The 20,389-nt window shown below is 37.2% G+C and overlaps 1 protein-coding gene across 1 annotated transcript; it reads left to right on the top strand.

Moving 5' to 3' along the window:
- The first annotated feature begins 16,437 nt into the window (after positions 1-16,437).
- Positions 16,438-16,890, top strand: LOC122033800 (E3 ubiquitin-protein ligase RNF181-like). The gene has a single exon (XM_042592960.1). The coding sequence runs from the start codon at positions 16,438-16,440 to the stop codon at positions 16,888-16,890; it is 453 nt and encodes a 150-aa protein (XP_042448894.1).
- Positions 16,891-20,389: the final 3,499 nt, after the last annotated feature.

A 20,389-nucleotide genomic window follows, 5' to 3' on the forward strand; every position in this document is an offset into this window, starting at 1 on the left:
TGTGGTGGAAGGACGCTCAGCAGATGGAACTCTGCTTTGCTGTTTGCCATCGACCTGCTCCTTCTTTGTCCACTGGTATTCTTCCTTACCCTCGGGTGCTATAAAACTGAACTTCATTATTAAAAGTAATTCAAAGTCAATTTTAAAAAATACCTGCATTCACTTTTTCCAGCTAGCGAACTCCCCCTCGAACTTCGGTGGGTATATGCTTGGTCCGGCTATTGATTCGATGCTTCGATCGGCGGTTAGTCCTCTTGAAGCGTCATAGCTTTGATACCACTTGTTATGACCCGTTGGTCAGCTAGAAGGGGGGGATTGAATAGCCCCTGCACAAAAAACAAAAACGAACCTTTCTTGGACAACTAACTTAAATAACGAACACTTGCATTAAATAAAGAAATCAGCCAGATAGAGGCTCAGAGAGTATTTATTTGGTTACAACCGGGGAGGTTGTTAATCCAAGGAAATGAAGTTCACTACTTTCCCCTTCAAGCGGAGAAGCCTCTTTACAGCAATGAAAGCTCAGAAAAGAAGCTAAATGAAAACTGGAATCTGTACAAGTGTTGTTGCACGAATGCTTGTTCTGTCTAGCTTTTGGAACCAAGGTTGTATTTATAGCCTTGGTCGGGGTGCCTGGAAGGGTTCCAAGGGCCTAGAGTGAGATAGAATTCTATCCCCGACGCGTCGGTCAAGGTCCACATCGAATATGATAATATTTGAGTTTCAAGCGCCTGGAATGGATCCAGGCCCTCTGCTCCGGTTCTGCTCGCCTCGGTCCGGGTCTTCCGCTCTGGCTCCACTCGCTTGGGTGATTTCGGCTATCCGGAATAGGGCTCACCCGAACCCAACTTCCGACCTTCTCAAGCAACCTTCCACTCCGGCTTCTCGTCCCTCGAAAACGTTGTGTGCCTCCTTCTCATCCGTCCGCGTACTCTTCCGTAACACCTCGTCGCTCAAATGCACCGAACCCATCGGCTCTTTCTGTGTCGTCCTTCTTGCTAGCTGTGTCTTTTGCTCAACTTCCTGTGCTCCTAAGCTCCTGCATACTTAGACACAGGGTTAAACACAACATGACCTAACCTAACTTAGTTGATCATATCAAAATCACCTTGGGGTTCTAACACAAACCATTGCAGAGGATCAGCTAGGTGAAGTAGTGGAGGAGGAGAGGAGCTTCAAGTTGGAGTGTTCATGTGGGAGGGTTCAAGTTGGACTCCAACAGAAAGAGGACTGCATGGAAGAAAGAGAAGCAGAGGTTGACGATCATGCAATGGTTAGTGAAGAATGCAGCTACTACATTGTCTTATGTCTAGCCTCTCTATTGTCCATGCATTCAAGAAGTGAAGAAGATGATCGTGGACGAGCAGGATGTTGTTGCTACACTAGCTGATTTATTGATGCAGGGAAGTTTTTATTTATTCCTAATTCATGTTATTTCTAATAAAGTAATTCTGAATCTTCTATCAAATTATATCAAACAACTTATTGTATACCATCTGAGAAAGACCTAGAAGGTAAGATCGAAGAGATTAGCAAACCAGTGTACAACTATGATAAAGTTGACAAGGTAATCTTTGCCGTCAACTCTTCCTTCCTAGCCGCCGGATTCTCCCTCGTCGATGGTGGTGCAAGAATTCTCTTGGATAAACCTCCTACTAATGGAGAAGTGATTAGAATCGATGGGTGTAATGACCCTGAGGATGCCTATGCCTTCGTATACACAAAAACTGATAACGATTCGAAGAAGATTGTGTCAGTGTATTTTATCTTAATGAACAACAGAAGGAGACTTTGAATCTTCATATCAAGATAAAGGAATATGTGTCAAATGTGGCAGACCATAGTAGCAATTATTCGAAGATGTACAAAAATCTTAAAGCACTTGTTGTATAAGAATCTTAAAGCGATCTTGTTAATAATATGGGAGCTGGACTTCTGGCCAAGTTGGGGTCACGTCTGGTGGTGGTTTTTTATGGAATTGTTAAAAGGACTACTAGAAGTACAACATCTATTAATAGATTTTACTTATTTTTTTGTCTCTGTTAATATTTTTATTTTAGAAGTTATTTCATTTCTTTGCAAGATAGAAATTGAAATCTATATATTAGGATTTTTTTTCTATCTTTGATTATTAAAGTCTATAAAACATGTTTTGGTAATTAGCTGTTTGAAAATTAATTCTCTATTTTTAATAAAATTTTTAGATTTTGGCAAAAACCTAGAGAAAGGGAGGTTTCTTTTTATTTTTGGTATTTTCTCTTCTCGACTTCTTCTTAATTTCTTTTGCTCATCAGCTTGTAGGATCTTGCTATCATGTCTGATGCTACTTATCTAGACAAATATAATAAAATAGCAAACAAATAAAACTTTTATTTAGACTGACTAATTAGAAAAAACATCTATAAAAACATCTAGAATTTTAATGAATACTAGTTAGAATATCAACAATAAAAAATTATAAATTATAATAAAAATCAAATAGCTTATAATTTATTGTATAGGTTAAAATGAAAAAGATGATCATGAGAGCATGAGAATGAATTTAGTTTCCATTTTTTTTAAAAAAAACTTATTATTTTGTATTGAATGGACGAAGAATTCCAACTTTTTATTTATTAGAATCACCAACAAAGAAGGAGGAGAGCATCAAATTGTAGAATCACCAACAAGGAAGAAGAAGTGAGTCAGATCACTGACTAGAAAGATAAAAAGTATAAAATCATTGATTAGGAAGGAGAAAAGCATGAGATTACGACTAAAGGAGGGGAAGAGAATCGATTGGATTTAAAAAAATATATATATATCAACATGGGAGAGGAAAGAGATGTTAATTTTAAAAAATAACATATATAATTATAAAAAATAATTAAGAATTTTTAATATAAATAATATTAGAATATTAGGAGTCTTATGCCAAATAAAATAAGAGTCTATCCTGAATTTTTTTTATTTCTATTTATTTCTATTTATTTATTATTTTTTTAGTTCCGAACTTGTAGAATGCTACCGACATGGGGCAGGGATCTCCTGGTCCGTAATTTGCGGACCAGGGGATGGTCCACTGATCTGGACCTTTGATTTGAATGGACCCCATCTTTAAATAAATGGGGTTCATTCAAATCAAAGGTCCACATGTAGTGGACCATCCCCTGGTCCGCAATTTGCGGACCAGGAGATCTGCTCTCACCGACATGCATGTAATTTGACTCGTTTACCAATCAACGTTGTTATTATTATTATTAGTAGTAGTAGTTGAAATTATACTATTGCATTGAAATTCCTAAAAAAGAATTTTCTTGGATAAAATAAAAAATAGAATATATAATTGGTCCTACAATTATGGTTATATAGATATTTTTTAAATATCAATAGGGTTGTTGTTACAAGTTTATTTATAGGGGAAGGAGTTAAATCTACGGGAGGTGAACGAATTTCTTCTTATCTATTTTTGTATTTATTTTATCTAATCCAAATTATTAGGAATCCAACAGTAATCTAATTTAACTGATTTCATTTGATGAAATGAGGATTCTATATAAATTAAACAAGACCGCCCTATCTCAATCTACCCCATCAATTCTTTCTTTCACAGCTTCTCCTAAACTACCGCTTCTCTTCTCTTCTCCTTCTTCATGGATCCTGCAGCTTTAGCCAACTCCAGGAGGATCAACGCAGACGACTCCGTCTCATCGAGGGAGATACCTAGCTGGGCGGCCGACACAGCCGGCGTCACTCTTCGCATTAAGGCGCGTGGTGACCAGGCTCTTACAGCCTGATCAAGACATAGAGCCCCAATTCATCTCGCACTTCTGCCGCCAGACGCCTTATTCGTCTTCCGACCACGTCACTGTCGAGTGCGCCCATTTCACCATCCCCCAGCCCTACTGCCACATCATCCATCGGCCCACCTGGGAGACAGAGCAGATGCTCTTCCATGTCGCGGCGAATCACGTGAGCCCCGCCGACCTCGACCTTCTTGCTCAAGCTTTCCGAAGATACACCTACATGGTGTTCGACCGATTTCCAATCACGCAGTTGGTCTCTATGGAGTTCTTCTCCATCATTGAAATCCCCATCACTCCTTCCGCTTCTACCGGCCGCCTTCTCTATTTGATTCCTCTGGAGGCCAATGAATATTTTTTCGGGGGCAACGAAGATATCGACTTCATCCAGTTCAGCAAAGGGCATGTTGGAACCGGTGAATCCCGGAGTGCACAAACTGATATTGATCGTCGAGGCTAGTGTTCGACACTATCTCCGTAAACGATATTGCTCCGCTACGGTGCTAACGGATAGCAGCAATTTGTTCCCAAGATACAACGACGAACGTCTCGGAATCGTAGCACTCCGAATTCCGAGACCAGCGAACCTTCTCGTAGGCTATTTGGACTCTTTATGCACAATATAAGATGAATGCTCAAGAGAGAGTAGAATAGATGAATTCGATGATTCGAATGAATTTTCCAACATCTGGAGGGTTATATTTATACCAAATGAAGAGGTTGAATGCCTTTTGGGTGAGTGGATGTGTTCTTTGGGCTGGATCGATCTGGACGATGCATACGTGCGAAGTGCAAAGTGCGCCTACAAAGCGCCCATTGCGCACGTGCACACGTGGCGAGTGGCGGGCTCACAGGTGCGAGCACCTGCTCGCCCCTGAGAAGAGAGCACCTGGTCTTTTTCTGAGTTAACTCCATTAACACAACATCATTAATAAGCAAAGAATGCACATCAAAAATTTCCGATGTGGGACTATTCTCCCATGCATTTCCTTATATATCATTAATATGTAATTAATGTTTATTTGGGTCGACTTTAAACAATTAATTTCTCATTCACCTTTAATCGGTTTTGAGCAAATTAATAGTCTAAATCTATCTATGCGAAACGTAGATTTCAATTTTGAAGTCAATTATGACTTCTATCTATTGATGGCATTCCGATTTTTTCCACAAAACCGATATTGGTCTATTAAGGTTCCAATATCCAACAATCCCCCACATGAATGGAAATTAATGCAATGCGTGTATGCATGCTGACACTTTACAAGAGTCCAATCGATAAGTCACTGCATCAGGAGAGGTAGCTTGTGGCTTTGAACCTTCCGTAGTGGAATGCTATCGAGTATACTAGGTTGCGCAGTGAACGTGATGTCTTGAACTGCTCAGCTGTTGGTGTATACTAAGATAATAACACCCACACAGAGACCTATTTCACCTACTTTAGGTTCTCATGGTTGGTTCCGTTTCGACCATGGACACCATCTTGGATTCATGAGTGTTTCATTGAAGCGACCTATCTTCACACTCATATAGGTGACACTTCTATCAGGAGTATCCTACCATACTCTACCTTATAAGGTATAGAAGTCACTAAAAGCATAAGCTTAACCTCACTACATGAGGTAGGACAGCACAAATTCATCCTAGGATTGGGATAGAGATAAAATATCTTATGTGCTGTAACACAACTTCTGTAACTTCGTTGTCCCTTTGAACCAAGATCTTGGGATCTCCAGTCAATAAGGTTGGGTTACCGCTACAGTCGTTTTTAGTTGTAGATTTTTTAATCTCATTCCTCTTGATGAGCAGTATACTTGATCTCGACTCAACACTTTCGTAAGAGGATCTGCCAAATTATCTTTTGACTTAACATAGTCGATTGCAATCACTCCATTCGAGATCAACTGCCTAATGGTATTATGTCTACGACGTATATGTCGTGACTTCCCATTGTACATATTACTCTGTGCCCTTCCAATCGTCGATTGACTATCACAGTGGATCAGTACGGCAGGCACAGGTTTCATCTAGCTCGGAATATCTTCCAAGAAATTCCGCAGTCATTCAGCTTCCTCAGCTGCTTTGTCTAGTGCTATAAACTCGGATTCCATAGTTGACCGAGCAATGCACGTCTGCTTAGTGGATTTCCAAGATACTACTCTCCCACCGATCGTGAAAATATATCCACTAGTGGATTTGGAGTCTTTTGTATCTGATATCCAATTAGCATCACAATATCCCTCCAGCACAGCGGGATATTTTCCATAATGTAATCCATAGTTCATAGTATATTTCAAATATCTAAGAACTCGCATCAATGCTTTCCAATGGGTCTCGTTTGGATTACTCGTAAAACAACTCAACTTGTTGACAGCACAGGCAATATCCGGACGTGTGCAGTTTGTGAGATACATCAAACTGCCTATTATTCGAAAATATTCCAACTGCGATAAGGTCTCACCATGGTTTTTTGCTAAGTGTTGACTTAGATCCATAGGTGTTTTTACTGTAGAGAGATCGTACGCATTGAATCTTTTCAATACTGACTCTACATAATGGGATTGTGTTAGAACTATCCCTTCTGATGTCTTGAGAATTTTAATTCCCAATATAACATCTACTTGACCCATATCTTTCATATCAAAATTTTTTGTCAAAATTTTCTTTGTAGTCATAATTATATCATGATTACTGCCCATTATCAGCATGTCGTCTACGTATAGACAGATGATTACATAACCTTTAGGTGTGTCTTTGACATAAATGCATTTGTCACATTCATTTATTCTGAATTCGTTTGACAGCATTACTTTGTCAAATTTTTCGTGCCATTGTTTAGGCGCTTGCTTAAGTCCGTATAACGACTTAACAAGTCGACACACCTTTTTCTCATTTCCTGGAGCCACGAACCCCTCGAGTTGCTCCATATAAATTTCTTCTTCCAACTCACCATTTAAGAACGCAGTCTTAACATCCATTTGATGTATTTCAAGGTCATACAGTGCTGCAATGGCTATTAGCACTCGTATGGATGTAATCCTTGTCACCGGTGAGTAGGTATCAAAATAATCAAGGCCTTCCTCTTGCTTGTACCCCTTGGCTACAAGTCTGGCCTTATACTTGTCAATTGATCCATCAGCTTTATACTTGCATTTTAGTATCCACTTACAACCTAATGGTTTATTACCAGAAGGAAGGTTTACTAATTCCCAAGTATAATTATTCATGATGGATTCGATTTCACTATTGACAGCTTCTTTCCACATTGGAGCATCGGGCCTAGAGAGAGCTTCACTTAATGTTCTTAGGTCCATTTCCGATATGAAAGTCATGAAATCTGGCCCGAACGATTTCTCAACTCTAGCACGTTTGCTACGACGTGGCCCTTCGCTTTGATCGTCAATAGTCCTTTTAAAACAGCTAAGTTCGGTAACGTCATTTTTGTTTGAACTTCCGTTGTTATCATTTTCAACGTTTCCCTTCTTATTTAGGAATTTGTTTTCAAAGAATATCGCATTCCGAGATTCTATGGTTGTTCCCACATGAATATCAGGAATGTCTGATTTGTGAACTAGGAAACGATATGCACTACTATTATGGGCATATCCGACAAATACCGCATCGAACGTTTTAGGTCCGATCTTTACATGCTTTGGTTTAGGTACTTCGACCTTTGCCAAGCACCCCCACACTTTCAGGTATTTGTATGATGGCTCGCGGCCTTTCCATAGTTCGTATGGAGTTTTATCACTTTTCTTATCAGGGATCTTGTTGAGAATGTGATTTGACGATAATATTACTTCCCGCCACAAGTTTTGAGGTAAGCCTGAATTTATCAACAAGGCATTCATCATCTCTTTTAGTGTCTGATTTTTACGTTCAGCAACACCATTCGATTGAGGTGAGTAAGGCGCCGTTGTTTGATGGATAATGCCAGAATCTGAACAAAATTTATCAAACGGTGCACCATATTCTCCACCTCTATCGCTACGAATTATTTTAATTCATTTGTCAAGTTGATTTTCAACTTCTGTTTTATAGGGTCTGAACGCCTCTAAGGCTTCGTCTTTACTTCTTAAAAGAAAGACATAACAGAACCTCGTGCAGTCATCGATAAAAGTAATGAAATACTTTTTACCTCCTCTAGTTTGCACAAATTTCAAATCACATAGATCACTATGTATTAATTCTAGAGGAGTTGTTGACCTTTCCACCGAATGGAAAGGTAGTTTCGTCATTTTAGCTTCCACACACACTTCACATTTGTGTGTTTCGTCAAGATTGACGTTCGGTAATAAATTTAGTTTGACGAGACATTTCAGAATATTATTATGCACATGTCCGAGTCGATCATGCAACAAATTAAAACACTCAACCATATAGCTGGAAGCAATTATTTTATTACCATCAAATTTTCGGAGTATAGTCATTACAATCATTTTGAATAGACTTTGTTCTAAGTACCCCTTTCCTACGAAGACACCATTCTTCGTAAGGACAAAGTTGTTGGACTGGAACACTAGTCTAAACCCGTCCTTAACAAGTGTCGATCCAGAAACTAGGTTCTTTCTGATGTCGGGAACATGGAGCACATCAATCAGAGTTAGCTCCTTTCCAGACGTCATCTTCAGAACAACTTTTCCGAGTCCGACGATCGGAGATGTCGTGGAATTGCCCATATAGAGCTTCCTTCCATTTATCGGAGTATACTTAGAGAACATCGCTTTATCTGAACAGATATGACGAGTTGCTCCAGTATCGATCCACCACTGCTTCGGGTTATCCTCCACTGTATTGGATTCAAACACGACCGCAGTGAGATCCAAGTCCTCAAGAGAGGTTGTGACGTGGTTTGCAGCATCTTTTGGTCCCTTGGTTGGCTTCTTCGGGCGTCTGCAGTCCTTGGACATGTGTCCTGACTTTCCACAGTTGTAGCAAGAGCCCTTGAACTTCTTTACTTGAGCCTTCTTCTTGAACTGCTTTGGCTTTTTGACGTTTGGCTCGACCAAGTTGGACATTTCGTCAATAGTCTGCTTGGTTCCTCTAGAGTCGGATAATTTTCGATTATCCTCCTCTATTCGTAGCCTCAGGATCAGGTCTTCCAGTCCCATCTCCTTTTGCTTGTGCTTGAGGTAATTCTTGAAATCCTTCCATGACGGAGGGAGCTTCTCAATTACTGCAGCTACTGCGAATGACTCGTTCAGCTTCATGCCTTCGGCGTCCAGATCATGCAGTATTAATTGCATATCTTAGACTTGAGCTGAGACGCTTTTAGAGTCCATCATCTTGAAATCCAGAAACCGACCGACGATGAATTTCTTCAATCCGGCATTTTCGGTCTTATATTGCTTCTCAAGTGATTCCCACAAAGATTTCGCCATCTCCAATGAACAATACACGTTATACAGCGTGTTGTCCAAGGCGTTGAGAATATAATTGCGGCACAGGAAATCTCCGTGTGACCATGCATCGCAGGCAGCCTTACTACCTTCCGAAGCAGCTGGCGGGTTTTCCTGCAAAAACCATACAAGGTTTAGCGTCGTTAGATAAAACAGCATCTTCTGCTGCCATCTTTTGAAGTCGGCTCCGGTGAATTTCTCCGGCTTTTCTCCATGCGGAATTGATGTTGACGGAATGGCGGTCGGAACGACCATCGAAACGTCGTTGGAAGTAGCAATATCTGTTTGCAGAATATCATTTACGACTGTTGGAACCGGTGAATCCCGGAGTGCGCAAACTGATATTGATCGTCGAGGCTAGTGTTTGATACTATCTCCGTAAACGATATTGCTCCTCTACGGTGCTAACGGATAGCAGTAATTCGTTCCCAAGATACAACGACGAACGTCTCAGAATCGTAGCACTCCGAATTCCGAGACCAGCGAACCTTCTCGTAGGCTATTTGGACTCTTTATGCACAAGATGAGATGAATGCTTAAGAGAGAGTAGAATAGATGAATTCGATGATTCGAATGAATTTTCCAGCATCTGGAGGGTTCTATTTATACCAAATGAAGAGGTTGAATGCCTTTTGGGTGAGTGGATGTGTTCTTTGGGCTGGATCAATCTGGATCATCCATTCTGAAGAGTTATAACCCTTCACATATCCCACTTTAATCTCATCCATTAGATCTGAAGAGTTGTGACCCTCAGATCTCGCCTATTGTCATCAGCCATTGGATCTGAATATACTGATCCATTCGATCTAATGCTTCAGATCAAGTCTCATCCCAAGTGGGATGATCGTGACTCTTCGCGATCCAACACTCCAGATCGCATCACCGGCAATCCATCACACCTCTTTGATCAACGGTAGCCATCCGTTTGCCCCAATCAACAGTCCAGTCATCTCTTCTTGCCCATATAGATGCCACATAGGCATTGCCATGTCAGATACAAGTATGATACGTCACCCGAGTGCCACGTAGGCACTGCAATGTCATCTGGAGCATAAATTTAAGCTCCTCAATGCTCCTCGCGAAGTGCAAAGTGCAAAGTGCGCCTACAAAGTGCGCCTACAAAGCGACCATTGCACACGTGGCGGCTGGCGAGCTCACAGGTGCGAGCACCTGCTTGCCCCTAAGAAGAGAGCACCTGGTCTTTTTCTGAGTTAACTTCATTAACACAGCATCATTAATAAGCAAAGAATACACATCGAAAATTTCCGATATGGGACTATTCTCCCATGCATTTCCTTATATATCATTAATGACTAATTAATGTTTATTTGGACTGACTTTAAACAATTAATTTCTCATTCACCTTTAATGATTTTGAGCAAATTAATAGTCTAAATCTATCTACGTGAAACTTAGATTTCAATTTTGAAGTCAATTATGACTTCTATCTATTGATGACATTCCGATTTTTTCCACAAAATCGATATTGGTCTATTAAGGTTCCAATATCCAACAGGGCCTAGGCCGGCGTCCACAGCGGCGGTGGTGGAGCTCCAGATGGTAACTACGATGGGAGAAGAAAGCTCGTGTTCCATCTGCCTCGACGATTTCGAGGTGATGACTCGGGCTCTGGCAATGCCTTGCGGCCATTCATTTCACGAGGGGTGTCTGAAGGAGTGGCTGCGACGGAGAAATTCTTGCCCCCTCTGCAGATTTTCACTTCCCCCCGCAGAGTAGCGACTGGATCGATCTACTACAACGTAATTGAGAAAATTAAAGAGATTCATCCATTCCTTCTGTTTAATGATGATTGATATCATTTGTAATTACATTACTACTCGTTTGCTACGTTAGTTTGTTTGATGGATGAGAACATCAATTTGATGAATATTGATGTTATTTCATGATCAATTGAGAAATCCTTAGTTACAATTTGATTACTCTCTAAACAGAGGATTCTGCTGCACAAGCAATTGTTATGAAAAACTCATCAACACTGTACGATCCTATCTCGTTAAAATTATGGTCTGCAATTTTACGATGCATGTTATTTCCATTGAACCCTAGCTCAATCGAAATAATTTCAATAAAAAAACTTGACTGGATTAGATTTGGATGAATCTATCTGACTTCGTTTAGTAACCTAATTAATTTGGTTACCGATAACATTTAGCATCTATTTTTACCAATAATTAATGAGAATTATCATAATTTATTATTATAAATTGATCCAATTAGAATTAGGAATGGTGGCCAGTAGTGTGATTGAGAAAAAAAATAATTAAGAAATGCCTGCCATAATATGCTTGAAATTACACTGTCAAAAAAAACAAATATGAACATAATAGAACTCTGGAATGAATTATGTAGTCTGCAGATTAACCCAACTAGAATTAGGAATGGTTGTCATAATTTATTTATTTATTTTTGAAAAAAATGAATCCTATCCGGATTCTGATAAAATTTACTTTTTTGGTATAAAATAATATTGACTAGTTATTGCTGTTGGAATCAAATTACATATAAGTAAAATAACTGTTGTTCTAGATCCGACAATATATAGTGCAATTATTAACCCAGTTGTAACTGTAATTTGCATCGTAATTACCTAAAATAACAATAAATCATAGGTCTAGTTACCTAAAATTACAATAAATCATAGGTCTAGTTGCCTATCAATGTCCTCGAGAGAAACACGCGGCTTGATTTGAATGATCGGACATAAAATTTCCATTTAAATAAATTGAAGTTAACGGTTCCGATTGAAGAGCAACCAACGGATTCATGCTTGCTTTATATAATGTCGGTAGAGTAGTACACTTCCACCGCCACTTGTTAATCAACCCCCATCGAAGAGACCTTCACCTCCGACGGCCGCCTCCCCCATCGAGGACGTTGCTCCGGTCGATCTTCCGCCTTGGATAGCAATCTCAGGCGGTGTTGAACTGCATGTGATGGTATGAGCACATGTTCGGCTAGATCGCCTGGTTCCAGAACTGATAGCTCCGACGCCCCGATTATCATCCGCTTCTGTCGGCGGACATTTCCTTCTCCAGAGCACTCGGGCGAGCTCGTTGGCTTCGTCATCCACCAACCTTTCCATTTACTCATGCAGCAGCAAGCATGGGAAAGGGAAACACAGGTGATGTTGGTTCTTGTGGCGGCCAATTACGTATGGCGTGACGACCTAGATCTTCTTAAAGAGGCGTTTTGCGACTACACATCCTCCGTCGTCCGCCGGCTACCCATGATGAGTGCTGTTATGATGGAGATATATTCCATCATTTTCGTCCCCAATGCGTCTTTGGACGCCAGTCGCCTCTAGATATGGTTGCCTCGGAGGAGTTTGCTTTGTTTTCCCAGAGCGATAGCCGCAACAACGCCCACTTCGACAGAGGTTTCAGGCTAGCATATGCAACGACGGTGTAGGGCCTCAATATGGTCACCGCTGAGGAACCAAACTCGATCTTGTTCCATATGTCTGGAGAATTTCGGGATGGCAACTCCAGCGTTAGCGATGCCTTGCAGTCATCTCTTCCATGCGGCGTGTCTAAAGAAATGGCTGGAGCAGAGCTGTTCGTGCCATCTCTGCCGCTTTTCGCTTCCTCAAGAAGAGTAGTACTAGCTCGACAGCTCAACGATCCGTGACTTCTCATCGTTCATATTTTATTCATTCATTCCCATCCATTTGCTTTCTTCTACTTTAGACTCCTAGCTAGATGCTCTGTTTAATTAGGGTTTCGTTTGCTCCAATTATGATTAAGCTTGTGTTGCTTTCTCCTCATCATCAATGCATTATATAAATTTGTTTCATTCATCTTTATTCTCTTTTAGACCTTGGAGAACTTTTGTTGCTAGTAGAAGTCTACAAGACTATGTATGCCCTCATGAGGCATATATCAGAAGTTTCTTTTTGAACGTGTATATTCTCTTTAGAATGAAAGGCATGCATGTACTGCGCACAATTATATTGTTGATCTAATGTTTGAGTAATAAACGAACCATCATTATACGTACATACTTTTACTATTTGAGGTGTTCTTGAAATTAAATTGTATCTAAACGTAAATCTCAATAGCTGTTCTAGATTTAATCCAGTTCGTGACATGCCATTATGTCAAAAACATATTCGTGAAGAAAAGTTTTTTCCACCCGAGATCATCATAAGTAGATATCAGATCTTGTGAACGTGGTAACCGGCATCTTCAGATGCCAAATCGTCCTTCCAATTCTCAAATTCTGACCCTCCAAACACTAGCTGTTTGATCCCAACATAACTGAAAAAGGAAGAAAAGCTAGTGAAGCCAGGGATCATTTAATCAGGTACGTAAAAACAAGAAATTTCCTATGTGTAAAAATTTTTTTTAAAAAAATTAAAAACAAAATCAGAGCTGAGATTCGAGGAGACAATTTTCATCACTTCATCGACAATGGATAAAAGAACTAGCAAAATAGGGACCCCAGGAATTACAGTCAGCAATACTGGCTGCTGAGAGGGATTTCTCACGGAGAGAAGAAAACGAAGAATAACTTGGAACATTTGGCACTAGCATAAGAGTAACATAGTAATATGTATATGAAATTTAGAGTTCATGAATAAATAAGGACCTCGAGGTTACTCTGAGCTGACGTTTGTCAATGTATTAATCATGGTGGTAAAAGGCGAATACGTTCGCCCCTAGACGTTTGTCAACGCATTAATCATGGTGGCAAAAGGTGAATGCGCTCGCTCCCAGCGCCCCCACCAACCCGTCCCAGGGTCAACACGGAGGAGGTAATCACGGACGGCTACTAGCATTTAGAATAGTGAAAAACACATAAGAGAAACATTTACCTCGTTTTTTTCGAGATTCGAACCCTAGACCTAATGATGACAACACATCATGCGCGACCCATCCGAAGGGATTTGTCAACGCATTAATCAGGAAATCCGATCAGAGGTTCACTGGTATCAAAATTGTTGAAAACTTTTAACTAAATGCAATTAATAGATTTGCAAATGGAGTTAAATTGATATTATTTTTCCCATTATGATATGATCTAACAAAAAATTGAGTTGTAAAGATAAAAATAAATATATTATAAAAGTACATCCTAAATTATATAAATTATCAAAAGAATATTTTAAAAAAAACAAAAAGATGTTTAATTATATTATTTATCTCAAAACTACCCTTATATATGGTATAATTATAACAACTATGATTAATTGTTTAAATATATAACAACTACTTTATAACTATTGCAACACTAATCAACGCTAATAGCAACTACTACTTAATAGTTTTTTAGTAGTTACTTAGGGAATTGCTATAATAATGTAACAATTAATATACGATTGTATCTTAGGATTTAATTAGATTTAGAGTTTAAAGTTTGAAATTTAGAGTTTTACAACATTAACTGACTTAAAATAATTTTGATTAAATTTAATTTCAATCAAATAGAGTATTTTGATATAATAATATTATATGTATAGTAAGTTTGATTAAAATGAAAATAATCAATGATCATGTTGTAGCAACCACTCTAGCAACTATAGAGTAGCTATGGCCCTCGGGCCAATGGTGCAATAGTTAGGTACTCAAACGGATAATTAAGTGATCTATGGTTCGAATCTCAAGTGCAGCACCTTGTAGGAGATTTTCTTTCAGTAAGAGGCAGAGCTAAGAATATTGACTATCTAGATGGGCATCCATTAGCGTTTCCCAATTTACCCTAGTGATCGGTAGAAACTTACGTGGGTCTGAGCCGATCACCCCAAATTAGCCGATTTAAAAAATTAGATAGATGATAGCAACTAAAAAAATTTATAGAGTAACTATGACATTGAAATAAATAGTATTTTTGAGACAAAATATATGGTGGTGAAGCGTTCTTTTTCACAATCGAGATAATTTGAGACATCCTTTTAATTGTATTTGACTTGTAATATTTTGTTTTTATTTTTTTAAATGAAATATAAACTAATAAAATAATTTTTTATATAATATAAAAAAAGGTGGATCTGCTACCGCAACGGCCCCTAGAGTCGGTCCCATGAGTATATATAGAGAGAAATAAATTCAGGTGTACAAACAAGAGGTGTATGATGAGATAAATTCTAAGTCATGAGATTGTTCTATTTATAATTTGTCCTACTCATCTCTTGGATTAGTTGAAAATAGCATGAGTTACAAATCAAAATAAGTGTGAGTAAGAAGTTGGAGTTTTGAAATCTCATGTGTTTCAGTTAAGACTGAAATTTTGAAATCTCTCATGTCTTAGTTAAACTTGGAGTTTTGATTTGGCTCTCAAGTTAAATTTATAAATTAGTTTAATTGATGAAAATTTAATAATGTTTTCTCAATTAAATCTAATCGTTTGAATGTTTTAAAGCTTGAAAGAAAAAATTTGACCTAATAAATTAAATTAACAATGGACTTTGTGGACTAAATGTATATATATGATGTAAGATTATTTATTATATTTCATAATAAAAATACACTAATTCTAAAGACGCCTATTTGACTCGCGTTTAGCCGACTTAGTTAATTACCTAATTTGATTATTGATAACATTTAGCATCTAATTTTGGTTATATTTTATTTAAATATTTTAAAGTCCACCAACAACAATTAATCGGTAATTGAATCGTCATGTAGTTATAACCTAATTCGATTACTAAATATAACATTTATTTTGTTAACGAAACAATCATCAGTAACTCAATCATCGTGATCATGTATAATTTGTCGCAATCTAACCAATATATCTGATTTAATTTCGAAGTTTGAAGTTGTTGAGGAATTATCGGAAAAATAGATGGAAGAACAAAAATTTTATTTAAATAAATTGAATTTAACGGTTTAATCGAAAATATCGCAGATTTATGGTTGCTCTATATATATAATACCACCGGAAGACTAAACTTGCACCAGCTACGTCATGCATGTTCCATTGCACGACTGTCAGCATTGCTGCTTCTTAATCAGTCCTCCCGATGGAACCTTCATCTCCGACGGTCACCACCCCTGTGAGGGTGTTGTTCTGGTGGTTCTTCCGTCGTGCATAACCATCTCACATGGCGTGGAACATAGTGTGACGACACGGGCACACATTCGGCAAGGTCACCTGATTACATTGTCGACATCCCCACCCAGTTGTCCATCCGCTTCTCTCTTCTGACGTATCCATCTCGGGAGACTGTCAAACTACACTTTTTTGCACAAGTATTTTGCTGGTACACCTCCTTCTCCGTCGGCTGGCTATGCATGATGGATGTTGTTTCAATGGAGTTATCTTCCACCATTTTCGTCCGCACAAATTATTTGGCCACCATTGGCCTCCTAAACATCAGTGACGATGATGACGACAACGACTACGATGATGACGATGAGTATGATGATGATGATGATGACGATGATGACGACGACGACAACGATGAGGATGATGAGGATGACTACTTCGACTTAGTCATCGACGATGACTACCACGCCTACTTCGACAGACGTTCTGGGCCAGCACCTGTAGCGGCGGTGGAGGGCCTTAAGATGGTCATTGTCGAGGAGCCGGACTCTTGTTCCATATGTCTGGAGGATTTGGGGCTAGCGGTTCCAGTGTTGGCGATGCCTTGCAGTCATCTCTTCCATCCGGGGTGTCTAAAGAAATGGTTGGAACGGAGCTGTTCATGCCCTCTCTGTCGCTTCTCACTTCCTCAAGAACACTAGTAGCACAACGACTCAATGATCCGCGATTCCTCATCGTTCATATGTCTCATCCTTCCATTTGCTTGCTAGATGCTCTGTTTAATTAGGGTTTCATTTTTTGCTCCAATTATGATTAAGAGCATATTGATATTATAGGTATAGTGCACATATTTTTTTACTACTTTGTGATTAATTAGTAAATTCTTTGCAAAATATAATCTGTTGGATTTTACTCGTGCTCATGCCAAACTACATTAATTTCTTGTTGTGGTTTCTTTTTCTTCTTTTTGCATCTGCTTTATTTCAATTGGAGTAACATAAAATTATATTGTGCCAATTATTAGAACTACTACAAGGTATAACATCTATGGTTGCATAACCATATAATACTTTTGAAAATAAATGTATTTTTGAAAATAAATGTATTTTTGAAAATAGAAATAGAATGAGAAGTATTGTTTTGATAGTAAATAAAAAATATTTTTTTCTATTTCAAAATTAAAAAAAAATACTCTTATACATTTGCTCTGTTATTTTACTTGTGTATTTATTGTTGAATCGAGAAGCGCTAGAGGGGGGGTGAATAGCGCTCATGGCTTTCACTCATTTCGGATTCGTAGAACTCGTTCAGAATAAAGCAGCGGAAAGATTAAAAGAAATAAGAACAAACACATAAGACACTAGGAGTTACTTGGTTCGGAGCCTAGGGCGACTCCTACTCCAAGGCCCGCGATCGTTGATCGCTTACTATGGGCAACAACTATATCGTGCAAAATGTTTACAAATATGTATTACAATAAGTGCAATCATAAAAATTTATACCGACGACAATAATCAGAATCTCGGAGCTTCGGGTCATCGGGGACTTGCAACAGCACTTCAGGGCGTCTCTTATGCAGCAGGATGTAGAAAGGTCGCTTGGAATTGAATTCTTTGAGTGTTGCCTCGGGAGCTTCTTTTATACACTGTTGGAGGCGCCTCCAAGCCTGCCCAAGGCGCCTCCAGGACTCCCGAGTCGTCCGCGTGGATTAGCACAGAATTGGTCGCAACTTATCTGGTTGAAGGCGCCTCCAAGCCACTCTAAGGCGCCTCCAACCTAAGGTCCAAGGTGCCTCCATCTTCATCCAAGGCGCCTCCAGCACTGCTTCACAGCCAGCTTCAGCTTTGCACCCGAGGTGCCTCTAAACTCCATGGAGGCACCTCGAACACTGTTCATCCGAGGTATAACATGCTCCTTTGCTCTTGCAAAATGTGTTAGTCCCAAACACATATCCTGCAAAACAGAGTTAGCACATAATAGTCAAGGTAAATAAGATATTGACAGTCTCTCGACTGTCCGGGTCTGACTTCGGATTTCCTACCGGAAACCCTAGGTCGACCCGACGCCTACTGTTCCCTCTACGGGAAACGTGTCCTCACCTACTCCACTCAGGAGATTTACCTTTTGCCAGTTCGGTCCTCCAGACCGACTGGACTTTTGCTCAGCGTCCTAAGCTTCCGGTCTTCATGCTGGATGTCCCATCCTCGACCCATCTAGACTTCTACCCGGTTCGTGACATCAGGATTTTAACCTAGGGTTACCGCCCCCTAAGATTTTTGCCCGAAGCTCCGACCCGCCAAGACTTCCCGCATAAGGTTATCACCCCCTATGACCTAGGGTTACCACCCCCTAGGGTTTTCCACTTGCCTAACCGCAACTAGAACTTTCCTGAAACACTCAATCATACACATTAGATAACAATTAAGCTTAACTTTGAATCCCTTTGTCATTATCAAAACTAAGGTTCGATCGTCGAATGTTTCCCGCACCAACAATCTCCCCCTTTTTGATTATGGCAACAGAAATTCAAAGTTAAGTAAAAATGCAATAAAGATAAACATATATGAGCACAAGCATAAATAAAACATAAGCACATACAAAGCTCCCCCTTAATAAAAATTTTCTTGTTATTTTGAAATTTCTTTAATTTCCTTATACTCTACCCCTTTGCCATATATCAAAATAAATAAGAGAGAAATTGAGTATAGAAATAAATGCTTAGCTATTTAGAATTAATTTTCTTGTAAACATTTAGCTAAGTTGAAAAAAATTGCCATAAGTTTGGAAACATAACTTTTTTTCTTTTAAAATCTAAGTTTGAGAAATACTTTCATCTAAGATTTTTCAAATGATTTTTGAAAGTATATATATATATATATATATATATATATATATATATATATATACATTTATAAATAATTTTTCAAATGAATTTATAATTATTTACAAAATGTATTCAAATAATTTTCAAAAATGATTTTGAAATAATTTCAGAGTTTATAAACATTTTTAAAATGAATTTTTAAAAATAATTTTTAAAGGATTTTTAAAATGATTTTTCAAATAATTTTAAAAGATTTTTAAAATGATTTTTCAAATAATTTTAAAAGATTTTTCAAATAATTTTTAAAGAATTTTTAAAAGATTTTTCAAATAATATTTTTCAAATAATTTTTAAAGAATTTTTAAAAGATTTTTCAAATAATTTTTAAAGAATTTTTAAAAGATTTTTAAAGAATTTTTAAAAGATTTTTCAAATAATTTTTAAAGAATTGTTAAAAGATTTTTTAAAGAATTTTTAAAAGATTTTTCAAATAATTTTTAAAAGATTTTACAAATATTTTTTAAAGAATTTTTAAAATATTTTTCAAATAATTTTTAAAGAATTTTAAAAAGATTTTTAAAATATTTTTTAAAGAATTTTTAAAAGATTTTTTAAAGAATTTTTTAAATAATTTTTAAAAGATTTTTCAAATAATTTTTTAAAAAAAATTAAAATATTTTTTAAAGAATTTTTAAAAGATTTTTCAAATAATTAATAATTTTTAAAAGATTTTTCAAATAATTTTTAAAACAAATAATTTTTAAAGATTTTTCAAAAGATTTTTTAAATAATTTTTTTAAAAAAATTCAAATTATTTTTAAAGAATTTTTAAAAGATTTTTCAAATAATTTTTAAAGAATTTTTAAAAGTTTGTTTAAACAATTTTTAAAAGATTTTTCAAATAATTTTTAAAGACTTTTTAAAAGATTTTTAAAATAATTTTTAAACAATTTTTAAAATAATTTTTAAATAATTTTTAAACAAATTTGAAATAATTTTTAAACAATTTTTAAAATAATTTTTAGACAGTTTTTAAAATATTTTTTAAACAAATTTGAAATAAATTTTAAAATAATTTTTAAAAAAATTTGAAAATAATTTTTAAATAAATTTGAAATAATTTTTAAAATAATTTTTAAACAATTTTTAAAATAATTTTTAAACAAATTTGAAATAATTTTTAAACAATTTTTAAAATAATTTTTTTGAAGAATTTTAAATAATTTTAAAATGATTTGTAAATAATTAATACATCTTATTATAGAGTTAATTAAGTTGATTTGAATTGAGTTACTTTATTTTAAATTGAATGTATTTGATTATTTTTAGACTAAGTTTAACATAGATCCATCTCACCCGATTCTACGTTATCAGTC

This window comes from Zingiber officinale, chromosome 11B (assembly GCF_018446385.1).
Source record: "Zingiber officinale cultivar Zhangliang chromosome 11B, Zo_v1.1, whole genome shotgun sequence".
Taxonomy (NCBI): Eukaryota; Viridiplantae; Streptophyta; class Magnoliopsida; order Zingiberales; family Zingiberaceae; genus Zingiber; species Zingiber officinale.